Source organism: Convolutriloba macropyga, chromosome 6 (assembly GCF_964194025.1).
Source record: "Convolutriloba macropyga chromosome 6, txConMacr16.3, whole genome shotgun sequence".
Taxonomy (NCBI): Eukaryota; Metazoa; Xenacoelomorpha; order Acoela; family Convolutidae; genus Convolutriloba; species Convolutriloba macropyga.
The window spans coordinates 55,373,687-55,387,703 of record NC_134473.1 but is presented as its reverse complement, the minus strand read 5'-3'; the positions used below and the strand labels follow the sequence as shown (position 1 = coordinate 55,387,703).

The following is a 14,017-nucleotide window of genomic DNA, read 5'->3' as shown; positions in this document are numbered from 1 at the left end:
GATAACCATTCCATTGACTCTAGAAACTATGCCAGAGCCTATTATCAGACCTTGGAGGAGGTCCCTAGGACCCTGGTGCCGGAAAAAATGATTTAAAAAATTCAAAAATATTCAAAAAACTTGAAAGAATTGCAAATATTTTTCAAAAATTGCTAATATTAAGATCTTGAAAAACATTCCACTACATCTAAAAGCTATGCAGCATTATTTAATCAAACCTTAGAGAAGGTTATGTGGCTCTTGAGGCTGGAGAAAACTAAAAAATGACAAAAATTTTCAAAAAACTGCTAAAGTTTGTCATATTAAAAAATTGAAAGCTATTCCAAGGCAAATAAAAAAATTTTCAAAAATTATTATCAAACCCTTACGGACGTTTTCTGGTCCCTGCGTCTGGAAAGACGTGAAAAATGGAAAATAAATTTCAAAAAATTGAAAAAATTTGCAAGTTTCGTCAAAAAATGCTGAAATTCGTTATGTTCAAATGTTGAAACCATTTGGCTACCACAAGCAACTACGCAATAACCTAAGCCTAGAGGTGGTTTCTTGACAACTAGGGCTAAAAGAAATCAAAAAGTGACAAAAATTTTCAAAAAACTTGAAAAATTGTGAAAATTTGTATAAAATTGCGTGTTTTTAGCGATCAATTATTCGTCAGTAGCCATGGGGGGGGGGGGGGGGGGGGGGGGGGAGGGTGCACCGAGGGGCTGATGGGGAGGGAGGGGGCAACAGTGGGGGGGGGGGTTCAACAGTGGGGGTGCCTCAACCTCTTAAGAACCGCCCTTCACACCATAAGTATGAGTCTCCAAAACAGTTTGACCTGAAACAGAGCTCAAAGGCTCTAAGAGCACTTAATGCCCGCTGGGCGCTACCAGTTTATCCCGATTTTGAGGACAAAAAGTCAAAAGGGTCAGGCGAACAATCGGTCAAGCGAAAAATTGCATAAAGAGATCGACAGGACTAATATAATTGCTACAAACTTCGTTTGAGAGCAATTAATCATTCCAAAAATTTGAAAAGCCACTCAGTTCACAATTGACTCAAACAGCTTAATCTTTCCTTCAGAGTGTTAAAACCACTCGCACAGATCCTAGTCCTAGTTAAGGTACGCAACGAAAATCAATTTTGCCAAAATAGTGAATCAAAAACAAAACCGCTTCCAAATAATGTACGTTAACAACAGGCATAATTTGGCACGTTCTAGAAGGGGCATTCACTCGCTCTCGCAGAGAGAAACATCGTCAACATCATTGCAACATTTTCATAACTCTACAGACGGAAATCATCATATGATTTGCGTAAACGAAAAGACATGTTGAAAAGAATTGATGACTTCAAAGATATTGCACAAAAATACGTCTAATAATCAAGTCACAATCAAATAGGCCATTAAAACAATCTAAAACAAGTCTTGCAAAACACAATCTGTGAGGTTAAAAGCCCAATATATTATTCAAAAAAACGATCGCATTTACTTCAGTTAGCAAACTTTGCACGCTTGCTAGGAGGCTCCGCGATGTCAAACGTTTTCCCCTTTTCCTGATCAACACTAGCATCCTTCTGGTTTTCCTTTCCAGTCAGTAAAGTTTGCCCAACACAGCTCGGGTTCGGAATGGGCAACTTTGACAATCTGTACTGCCTTAGAACCTCTTTACTGACATACCAGCACACTTTGTTGAACTCTTTCTCGCGTTTTTCACGGTCCGCCATTGAAAGAATTTTGATTTCCAACTTCTTCTTGGACAAATTGTCACCTTGAGGGTTTTCCAGGGTTTCCGTCTCCTTCATCCAGAATGTTCTGAACTCTTCAACCAGGATTTTAAGACCTTTTGTATTTCCGTGCACCAAGCGGATTAAACTGGGCATCGCCGCCTTTGGAATAACTGTTACCACATTTTCTCCATCGCCCGTCTTTTTCTTAGCCAGTTTGTCTTTGTTCGCTCTACATTGCTCATCATCGGTCTAAAAATGTTCATGAGTTAAAAAAAATTAAAAACAGTGCGTTTTTTGCTCGCTACACAATTAGGTTACCAAAGCTCTGCGTTTACAAGTAATCTCACATATTAATTTCGAAAAATGGCTGTTTAGAACATAAAACAAATAGCCTCCGTTGACGCACATCGTGATTGAAACAGAAAAAAAAGAAGAGAGAAATTGACAGAAATTTTTCCTAAGTTTCGAAGTCTTCGAATTCGGTGCGCATTTTCAGTTAGATTCGGAAAAATACTTATTTCAGCTTCCAAACTATAAAGCTTAATATTGATGTGAGCTAGCAATCACTCTATCGGTTTATCGCACTTTATCGGTTTATCCCGTTTTCTTTGACTTTGCTCCTTTAACATTGACTGTATTCACTACATTGCGTAATTCAATGCGTGAAAGAATATAAAATCAATTCAGTTAAAACAGCGAGTGCTGTAATTATCGAGTGAAAAGTGAAAATCGCCACATAAGTGAAACAAAAGACGTGATCAAAAGGTAAAGCCAATTAAAAACAAAGAAGTACGCCTAAATAATAACCGTTGAGGCTAACGGTGGCCAATATGAAAAAAATATCTCATGTTAACTTAGCTCGAGAAGACGACTATTGACAGCAAAAAAATTCATGACATACATAAACTTGCTAAAAAAGATAACTGGCCGATTGCCGGAAAAATGCCGCCATTGATTCCCAAAACTTCCATTAATATTCAAAAAAGCAGAAGTGGAAATATTTATTTTTGTACAAAAGCACTTAAAGTTCGATCTATTTTGATGTCATTTGGTAGTTGGAAAAACCGTTTCTCAATAAGAGGATAAAGGGACTACAAAGAAAACTAATAAGAATTAGATATGGTAACCAAGATTTATCAGAACAAAGTAGCAGGCATCCAAAAATGGACTTTGTGTTTATCCCGTTCCTATTTTTGATTTCGTATCTCGATACCAACTCTGTTGGTTCCAGATTATTTTACTGAGCAAATACTTCTTTAAAACGAGTTCAGCAGAATGAGAGCAGATTGAAACTAGCCTGGAGAAGCCTAGAAAAAATATTTCAAACAAAATATTTAACAAGCTGTGAACTAAGCTAAATCGAAACAAATTTGTGTTCGACAAGTCCTGACCTACAATTCAAAGACTTGTAATTGACTAAACAATAACACAAGACCTAGAATGAACCACTAATGGATCAGGAAAAATATTTAGAAAAAAATCAGATCCACAAACAGTAAAAAGATCAGTAAAAGTGAATGTCAAAATTCCGCATGTGAATAAAAAACTATCCACGAGAAAGCGAACTTCTGTTCAAACAGTTTTCTTACTCTACTTTAAAATTAGAGTAAAAATGAACGCCCAAATGCACAACCAGCTTTTCGGCTTTCTGTTTGGGCGTCACTAAACTCACCACTTCAATATGACACCAAAAATCAAGATGTGCGAACAGATTCATGATCTTAAAAAAGACAGCGCCCAATTTCAATTCAAATTTTTTGAATTCTAAAAAAACCCAAAGAATTCTGGAAACGACTCAGAATAGAAAAATGATCGCCATAACTGTAACAACGAACCTCCAATTAAATATATTAATCAATTTGCAACAATAGCCAGAAAATTAACAAGGGAAATGTATTTGACAACATACTTGACAACTGCTAGCGGACCTGATAAATTTCTTTACAAGTTGTAACTCAAAAACTTCCACTGTCAAAAGACCTTGCGATAGCGTCAGTTTTCGTTCTTCAAACGGCTACCAACTGACAGAAAAACCAAAGAGGTTACGAAATGATGGACAAACTCAACAAACAATATTCTCTACAAAAATTCTCTTAAGTATCAACAAAACTGGCTACTGGCCAGCCAGTAAGGCATCTGGCCAGCCATTACCGTAGAAAAACGTCAACTACTTCGGCTTCAAGCAGTCACCCGTCCAACACATGGCAGAAACCTATTATACAAAAAATGCGAAAAAAACGTAGCCGCCATTGATCCATGAAAAAAGAAGCAAATTATAATTTTGTGTGAAGTTTGTTAGATTCTAAAATTTTCCATATTTCGCCTGCGAAACTGAAGGCCATTAAATGAAAACTACTTGCAGCTAGCAACCGCTGCGATGAACTTTGATAACCTAATGCACTACGACTTAATGACTGGGGCGATCGGTTTATCCCACTTCGCTTCATTTTTCTCTTTTGACCTTGTCAAACGTGGAAGTCGTGCGACTTACGAAAAACAGGATAAAAACGTAAGGGAACTAAAAACAGAGAGCACCTAAAACATAGCTGGCAGATTGCCAGAAAATAGCCGCAATAGATTCGTAGATCGGCAGTCAAAAAACAGTAGAAGGACAGACCAAAAAAATTCGTTTTTTCGTTGAAGGCTGATCTGTTATATTTTGATTAAAGATCTGTATAAATTATTGCTGCCTCTATTAGCTGATCTCAAATAACCTGCATTTAGAGTGACACACACCCATTTGACCTTATCTCTTTGAATTAAAGTAAACAAAAGTCAATTTCAAAGTGAGCAAGTCACTTTTGAGAGTGAGGTAGGTCAAGTGTGACCAAAAATTTAATCACGCGCATGAACAAAAAACTCGCTCCACTAAGAGCGACAAATGACGTCACACATGCAATTCAGTTAAAATTGCATGAACGAATGAACAAAAAGTGGCTGTGACGTCATATGGTCGTAACAAAAATCATGACGACGAAATAAAAAAAAAACCAAGAGAAGGCCAATAATAGCCCCAGCTATCGCTGTGCGGCTATTAATAAACGGAGTTGAGAGGCTGCCCAGGGCTATTACAAACAACAGAAATTTGTCTTGTTTATTCTTATGTGCCCTATCTAGCCTTCACTGGCACCTTATAGGAGCAAGAGCTATATGATAGCTACAAATTAAAGATTAAGCAACAAATTTTATTGCGATGAGCGCAAGAAAATCCCATAGGCGGCAGATTGCCTGAAATAATAATACAAAAACGAAATAACATAGGCAGCAGATTAACGGAAAATAGCCGGCTTTGACGCGCTTGATGCATATCGGGATAAAAACAGAATTTTTTTCGGTTTTTCAGTGTCAAAAAGCGTTATAATTTAGCATGGAGTTTCAGTTCGATTCTATAACTACACTTAATCCTGCTTCTAAAATGAAAGCTAATAAGCTTAATAACAATGTCAGCTAACAAGCACTCTAATGAACTTTGATAACCTAATGCTCAATGACTTAATGACCGGGCTTTATCAGTTTCTCCCGTCTCTTTTGATTTTGGATCTTTTGACTTTAACAGTAATCACCACATTGGGTACTTGAATACGTCAAAAAAATTAAAATCCATTCAATTGAAACAGTGAGTGAAGTCAGTCAGAAGTCACGTCTATAAAACTTAAAACGTGATCAAAAGGTAAAGCAAATTAAAAAAGGAGAATGCCTAAATAATAGCCGTTGAGAGGCTGACGGCGGCTATTATAAGAATAAAAAAACTGTTAAAAAGTGTCCAGCATGGCAAAATGATAAAATTAGCTCAACTTCAACCTTATGGTGTACTAATTTCTTCATATAGTCACAAAACTTCCAAAAGTCTTATACTAGTTTAGATAAGAGAAACAACCAAAATTGAAAAGATTAAAACTAAAAAAACTGCTTTAAAAACGCCACACGTATCAAAAAAATCTCTTGCGTAGCAAGAAATTTTGCCTCACCTACTTTTCTGGTGCTCTTTCCTTTCTTTCTTTCTTTCTCTCTCTCTCTCTCTCTCTCTCTCTCTCTCTTCTCTCTCTCTCTCTCTCTCTCTCTCTCTTCTCTCTCTTCTCTCTCTCTCTCTCTTCTTTCTCTCTCTCTCTCTCTTTCTCTCTCTCTCTCTCTCTCTCTCTCTCTCTCTCTCTCTCTTACAAATGACAGATCAACAGAAAACCAATGTCCTCTCTGCTCTTCCGGTTTCTTTAGCAATTTGGCCTAAACTGTTTTCACGCATTTCACATCCTGTTTCAAATATCGTTAGGAAAAGTAGCCGGAATACTCTGGATCCAACATGAAGTAGACATTCTTTTCTCATGCCCCAGACAATACCTCAATAAAAATGAGCCTACTAATTAATCATTTTGAAATAACAACAGGAAAAATAACATGAGAAAAGAAAAAATTGATACCTTTAAAATATCTGATAAAAAGTTCTTCACAAGATGCAACTCCGAAACAAGTATTTGCATAGAATTTGCGATACAAATTGTCATCATATTCAATAAAGGACTATCAATTGATATAAAAAACAACAGAAAATTTATGTATAGAGAAAACATAGCTGGCAGATTGCCAGAAAATAGCCGCAATAGATTCGTATATCGGCAGTCTAAAAAAACTGTAAAAAGGACAGACCAAAAAAAAAATTGATCTTTTCATTGAAGGCTGATCTGTTATATTTTGATTAAAAATCTGTATAAGTTATTGCTGCCTCTATTAGCTGATCTCAAATAACCTTCATTTAGAGTGACACACACCCATTTGACCTTATCTCTTTGAATTAAAGTAAACAAAAGTCAATTTCAAAGTGAGCAAGTCACTTTTGAGAGTGAGGTAAGTCAAGTGTGACCAAAAATTTAATCACGCGCATGAACAAAAAACTCGCTCCACTAAGAGCGACAAATGACGTCACCCATGCAATTCAGTTGAAATTGCATGAACAAATGAACAAAAAGTGGCTGTGACGTCATATGGTCGTAACAAAAATCATGACGACGAAATTTAAAAAAAAACCAAGAGAAGGCCAATAATAGCCCCAGCTATCGCTGTGCGGCTATTAAACAAAGGAAAGGGACAGGAAAAAATGGTTAAAGTTATTTTAAACGCAACTTCCGGAAAATTATTCAGAGAAACCTATTATAGATTCTCTTTTCGATCACCAAACTTCCCAATGCAAGTCAGAAAAAAGCAAATTAACAATCAGAAAAGGCAAGCAACCAAAAACCGAAACGAAATTTAAAATTTATTTTGTACAAATTGCCATGCATTACCTTGAAGTGTCAACACTTAGTAGCAATACCTAAGGAAAAGCTCCAGATTATGCACTGAACAAGAAAACCTATTGAAAAAGCTTGATTTCAGTACATTAAGCCAACTTTTAACAAAAAGGGGCCAAAATTTGACTAAAAGTACTATTTTCTTTTACAAACCCAACTCAAAATTAAATCTATGAAGCAGTTAAACAAATGAGTTCCACCCTAAAACATACCCGGCAGATTGCCGGAAAATAGCCGCCGTTGATTCCAATAAGCATGATTGGGATTGAACGAATAGAATATATTGAAAAAAAAAAGATTTTTGTACAAAAACATTTTTTAATTCCGATTTATTTTGATGGCATTTCGTAGTTGAACATACTTCTGTTTCTTAGAGAGAGGCTACAGGGGCTACTATCAACACCAATAAGCATTAGAGGTGGTAACTAAGACTTATAGGAACGACGTTCAAATAGCGGGCATCTAAAATTGGGCTTTATGGGTTTATCCCGTTTCTATTTCTGACTTCAATTTTTTATACCGACTCTGTTCATTTTGAATTGCTTTGCTTAGCAACTGATGTTCAAATTCACTTTTAGCAGAATGAGAGAAGAGAGAAACTAGCCTAGAGAAGTCGAAAAGATTTCACGCAAAATGTCGAAAAAGCGGCAAAATGGTAAAGCGAAAAAAGTTTGACGAAGTAAAAAAAAAAATACGAGCGCAATAATAGCCGGCTGAGAAGATGAGGGCGGCTATTAAAAACTCAACAGATGTTAACAAAATGAAGAAGTTTGCGTCCAACAGGGCAAAACGTCAAAAACAATTCAAAATTGTTTCTAAACGTCAAATGTTTTTTCAAGATGATCAAAGAATCTTCCAAACACCAATACCAATTTAGATAATTGAGACAAACAACGTTATCTGATAAAGTTGAGAAACTGCTTTGACCAAACCGCACGTGATCAAAAAAAACAATTTCTCTGAAATTTTTTCACAATTACATTTTTGCTCTCTCTCTCTCTCTCAGTATAAAGAATTAACACAAAGCACCCCAAATTCTCTCGTCTCTTGACTTCTGCTAGTCAGATTAGCTTTTCACGTGCAGCATTTGACATCTAATACACATCCTCTAAAAACAGAAGCTAACAATTTAAACAGATGGCTCGCACTCACTTGACCTTATCCATTCGAATTAAGGTAAAGAAAGGTCAATTTCAGAGTGAGCAAGTCATTTTTGAGAGCGAAGTATATCACGCGTGGCCAAAAACCACGCAAATGAGCAACAATTTGTGACGTCATATGGTCGTAACAAAAAAGCAGTTTACGAAATAAAAACCGAGGTTTTTGTGGCTATTAAAAACAACCCATTATTAAAAAACGCGTGGCTGCCTAATCTACTCGTGAGAATCAAAAAAATAAAAAATCTATTCTTAAAATAAAATTGAACTAAAAAATCACAATGTGAACAGATTATTTTTATACAGCAAGGGCAAATATAGCCAAAGAAAAAACTTTTAGCCAAACAAGAGTATCAAAATGTTAGCAAAACAAAAGGAAAGTCAAAATAGGCTAAGAAAAATCTAAGATTATGGAAAAATTAAGACATAGCCGCAGATTGCCGCAAAATAGACGCTTGTGGCCTTCCATCGAATTGAAACAACTGAAGAAATATGATTGACCACCAGTCCTTTAATAGAACACTAGACTTTTTGCGTTAGATTCGGTCTGTCAATTTTATGAGTCACACATACTCTTTAAGGAAAAAGCCCTAATCGAGATTTTTCAAAGTTAATAGTCGAAATCAAAAACTCAAGATTCTGATACTCAAAAATTAGGCCATATACGTTTGGCGCTACTTAGATGTACACTAGTGATCTTTAACTAGAAAATGTTCACAAAATTTTAAGTTCGTTAAGTGAGTTCAGAAAACATTCTAATGAGTGAGGTAAGTCACGCAATTGACCTAAAAGCAGAACAAATGACTTCACGTACACAAACATTAACTGCAAAGCAGTAGAAGTCAGTGAAACTGAAAAAGTCCATGATCACAAGAATCATCGATGGCGACGACGAAATAAAAAACATAGCACGACAAGTCCTGAAATACAGTTCAAAGAAATGGATTATTTTATGACCACGTGAAAATCATAAACTCCGCTTTGAAAGGCAATTGAGAGCGTTTAGTAATGAGAATAAGCAATAAAACAACACCAGAACAACAAAAACAAGCAAGACTAAAAGTTCAACTTTTATTACTTGAAAAGACAGGATCAACATCAAAAAAACAACTGCTATGAACTCGCACTGCCAACTATATTCCTCTATTTTTCATTATCAACCTGTCATTTAATTCCGATGAGTCCTCTCACTGATGACATTAAATAATAAGACAAATAACCAAAAATCGCAATATAACTCGCTGAAACTTTTTGAAAACACTTAGTACAAAAGACACAGAACGCAACCGCTACAGAAAGATATAATTACATCAATTATTTGATTCCTCAATGACCACAGTTGAGACCTGTCATCAATGAGATTAAGTGGTAAGACAGCAATAAGTACAACAAATACTACAAAATAGAAAAACAGTAAGATTTTTTTTTTAAAAAACGAACAAGCGTTTAAGTCACAAAAAGCAATAGCTATAAACTGAAATGACTTGCTTTAATTGAAGCCTCTTTAGCAACCAATGAGACCTGTCGATAATGAGACCAAATTAAGACGACAAAATTGAAAAGAAAAACTCGCAAAACAATTAGTGTCAAAGTCATAGAAAGCACTAGCTTTGAACAGAAACGAATTAAATCGATAACCTTAACCCCTATTGGCAGCATCACAGACCTGTCCACGATGAGATTAAATGATTAGACATCAAAAAGTACAATAAATTCTTGCAGAACTCGTTTTGAGAAAAAGTAGTGTAAAAGTCATGAAAACAACTGGCTATAACTCGAGCCATTAATTAGGTTCTTCAATGCCTCATTAGCAACCAGTCAGACCTGTCGCTGATGATACTAAGAGATAAGACAACAGATAATTTTGAAAAAGGGGGCAAAATCTAATAGTCACTAATATTTTATGACAACAAATAGTGGCAAAGTCATAAAAAGTTTTAGCTGCCCCTCAATGAATTCAAGCAAAATCAAATAGGCAAAATTAGAACACATATGTACCGTCTTAAACGCACTGAAGGAGAGGAACTCAGAAAACGGAAGTCAAATTGACGCACCTGAAACAAAATCCATCTCAAAAACCGCCAAATTGTTCAAACACCAAATTCTCACTCAACTTTAAAGGCTTTTCGAAAAAATCGCGCCTCAAACCAACTCGATTTTTCGCACCCTTTGCTAATTCAGTGTGACCAGAGTTACCACTCTAATTTGACTTCTTACTGACGTGAAAAAGCCGAAAAAATCGGGAACAGATCTTAAAAAAAGACAACGCACCAACACAATTCAAATTCTTTAAAATGTAAGAAAACCACGATGTCACCAATAATAGCCGCTATCCATTCGCGCCTATTAAAAAAGTTGAAAACGCTCAATTTCTTGTCTCATTTCTCAACAAAACATATTCTAAAACAACAAAACTGTACTCACTTGTGATCTAAAATTGTAAGTAATAGGGATCATTTCAAATCCTTAAAGCTGTAAAACAAAACGATCACCAAAAAATAACTTAAATTCTACCAGAATTCAGCAAAATATCTGAAACATACCCGGCAGATTGCCGGAAAATAGCCGCCGTTGATTCCAATAAGCATGATTGGGATTGAAATAACAGAAGATATTGAAAAAAAAAGATTTTTGTACAAAAACATTTTTTAAGTCCGATTTATTTTGATGGAATTTTGTAGTTGAACATACTTCTGTTTCGTAGAGAGAGGCTACAGGGGCTACTGTCAATAACAATAAGCATTAGAGAGAGGTAATTAAAACTTACGGGAACGACGTTCAAATAGCGGGCATCTAAAATTGGGCTTTATGGGTTTATCCCGTTTCTATTTCTGACTTCAATTTTTTATACTGACTCTGTTCATTTCGAATTGCTTTGCTGAGCAACTGATGTTCAAAATCACTTTTAGCAGAATGAGAGAAGAGAGAAACTAGCCTAGAGAAGTCAAAAAGATTTCACGCAAAATGTTGAAAAGGCGGCAAAACGAGGTAAAGCGAAACATTTTTTTATTCGACGAAGTAAAAAAACATAGCAGGACAAGTCCTGACGTACAATTCAAAGAATTTTCATTGACTAAACAGAAAAACAAGACCTAGAATGGACTATGAATGGATTGGGAAAACCATTTAGAAAAAAATCCGGTCAAAAAAATCGAAAAAACAGAAAAAATCAAAGCGAAATTGCCGCATGTGAACAAAAAACCACTAGCGAGAAAGCGAATTTTTGTTCAAACACCGTTTTCTCACTCTACTTTAAATTTAGAGCGGAAAAATTTCACGCTGCAAAACCACTCGCTTTTTCGCTCCACTTCCTGTTTCGGCGTGACCAAAATCACTACTCCAATTTGACTTCAAAAATCATGAAAATGTGTGAACAGATCTTAAAAAAAAAAGACAGCGCCCCAATACAATTCAAATTCTTTGAATTGTAAAAAAAAAATAGGAGCGCTATAATAGCCGGCTGAGAAGATGAGGGCGGCTATTAAAAACCTGCCAATTGGCATAAAATTTATTTAAAAAAATACCAGAAACATTCAAATCGCTATCAAAACAACTCGAAAAAAATACAATCAAGCTTCTAAACCAAAAATTAGGGAAAAAAGCTGTTATAAAAAGCCGCGCGTGAGCAAAAAATTTTTCTCGCTTACAGAAAATTTATTTAACGCCTCACTTTTTCGCTCTCTCAAAAACAACAGTATGAACAAACACCAATCTCTTTTCACTCCACTAAAAACCACTCTCTTTTCTCGCCAAAATTTTTCACGCGTTTCATTTCCTTCTTCAAAATTCACTCCAATAAGTGATTAAAAGGGACTTCTCCAATACTCCTCTTCCTCTAACGTAACAATAGGGCCGCTATAATAGCCGGCTGATGAGATGAGGGCGGCTACTATTTAACAAATTTAATCTGACAATAATTACTTTTCGCAAATATGTATGGACACTGGCTACTACGCGGAAAATGAACCTCTTAACAATTCATATCTAATCTATAACATTCTCATGCACATTCTCATCTTGACAAAAAATTGATTTTTGATTAAAAACCAGATACAAACAAATTCAAATTGTCACTAACTTGAGAACAACAGGAACCTATGAGAATTAAGAGCGCCTACCGAGAAAACCTGAATAGGAGCAGAAGTCTCGCATAGAAATACAGCTGAGAACTGGAGCAGCTCCACTGGCTTGTCGTCCCCGTAGAAGGGACCAACCATCCTTGGCACCATCTTGACACACTTCTTTTTGAACCGAGCCTCCCATTCCTTCGTCTGCTTCTTGTAGTCTACAATTTAGAGACAGCTTCCAATTAGATTTTAAACAGCTCAAAGCATTAGAGCGGCATGTGAATCAATCAATTTCATCAGATGAGTACGAACCACGAAAAATGTTTATGACCTAAATTCTTTAAGAAATAACAATAGAACGGCAGTTCAGGGACTTAAGCTAATATAGCCTTTTTCAATAAAGCTGCTATGTTAGGAAGGCGCATGCCTACTGTTGATTCGCATCAGACGCAACAGAACTCAAACAAAACTTCGCACTTCTCTCGCTATGATGAACAACATTGCTTACTCTCCGTGTCTTGTGTATCTCCCTCCCCACCCTCTTCTTCCGAAAGGTACCCGTGGGGTACCAGGAATCCCTCGTCCTCATAGTCATATTCATTCTCACTATCTCCACCACTGCCAACGTCATCCTAAAAATCAAAATTAAACAAACGCGTACACACTCATCAAGTTACAGACATCTCAAACAACCCCTCAGGATAGTTTAAGCAATAAATAGTATAGTGTATATTGTCCTGAACTGTGTGATCGTCACCATAAAATTGGACTAATTTCAGTCTATTATAATTAATTTTGGGACCCAATACAATCTCAACGCCCAGAACTTTTCTTCATCTCTCCTTTTTTTTATAATGAACATTTTGCAGATCTGGGAGAAGAGTTAACTATATAGCTTGAGGTGATTTCAATGACATTTTTGAATGCCTCCGAGAAGGTGAGGGGGGTTGTACTTTCTCCTCGGATACTTGTTTCCTTGATTACGGCTATTCTGTAGAATTATGACTCTAGAATTATGAAAGTTTAAGTTAATCAAAGTAATGTTATCAACATTTTGTGATCATTGAAATATTCTAAAGGCGAAATAATTAGCCCCAGAGATTAACGATATCCACAACGGTATATTAGGGGGGGGGTATGGTCAGTGTTGTGCGCTTACCCCTGAGTCGTCTACACTTTCGCCGGCCTCCTCCACATCAGAGTAGAAATCATCCTCTTCGTTATAGTCAAAGAATTTCTGAAAAAAAACACTCTTTCCAATTCCTTGAAATACACTAAATTAGCAAATATTGGGACAAATTACTTTAAAAATGTTTACTAGGAGGATGAATAATTGTGCTACTTCATACTAACTTTCAAAAGCAGCACTCTTCCATTCTTTACCTCAGGCTTTAGTTTAACACTAAATTGTAATTTTAAAATGGCTGAGATAAAAATACGCTAAAAGGTAAAAAAACTACCGCAATAGTAATTAAAGCAATTTGTAAAATTTATCAACATCAATAAACATTAGAGATGGTAACTAAAACTTGGGCTTTAAGGGTTTATTGGGCTGTTTCTAATTTTTATTTCGGTTTTCAATACTGATTCTGTTCACTTTAGATTGATTTGCTGAGCAACTGCTGTTTAATAACACTTGAGTTGAACGAGCGAAGAGTGAAATTAGCCTAAAGAAAAAAAATTCATGCAAAATGTCGAAAAAGTGGCAAAATGAGGTAAAGCGAAACAAATTAATTCCAAGTAAAAAAACAAAAACAAACAAAAACGAAGACCCCGGAACCGACTCAAAGCATAAATCCAC

The 14,017-nt window shown here is 35.9% G+C and overlaps 1 protein-coding gene across 2 annotated transcripts in view; it reads right to left on the bottom strand.

Annotated features, from left to right (window-relative positions):
• Positions 1 to 1,312: 1,312 nt before the first annotated feature.
• Positions 1,313 to 14,017, bottom strand: part of LOC142341776 (uncharacterized) — a 645,707-nt gene continuing 633,002 nt past the window's right edge. For both annotated transcript variants that reach the window (XM_075392995.1, XM_075392996.1), the window contains 4 exons: positions 13,376 to 13,453; positions 12,725 to 12,848; positions 12,268 to 12,434; positions 1,313 to 1,959 (listed from right to left, as the gene is read on the bottom strand). In XM_075392995.1, coding sequence (XP_075249110.1) covers positions 1,474 to 1,959; positions 12,268 to 12,434; positions 12,725 to 12,848; positions 13,376 to 13,453 — 855 coding nt within the window. In that variant the 3' untranslated portion in view covers positions 1,313 to 1,473. The remainder of the gene's footprint in view (positions 1,960 to 12,267; positions 12,435 to 12,724; positions 12,849 to 13,375; positions 13,454 to 14,017) is intronic.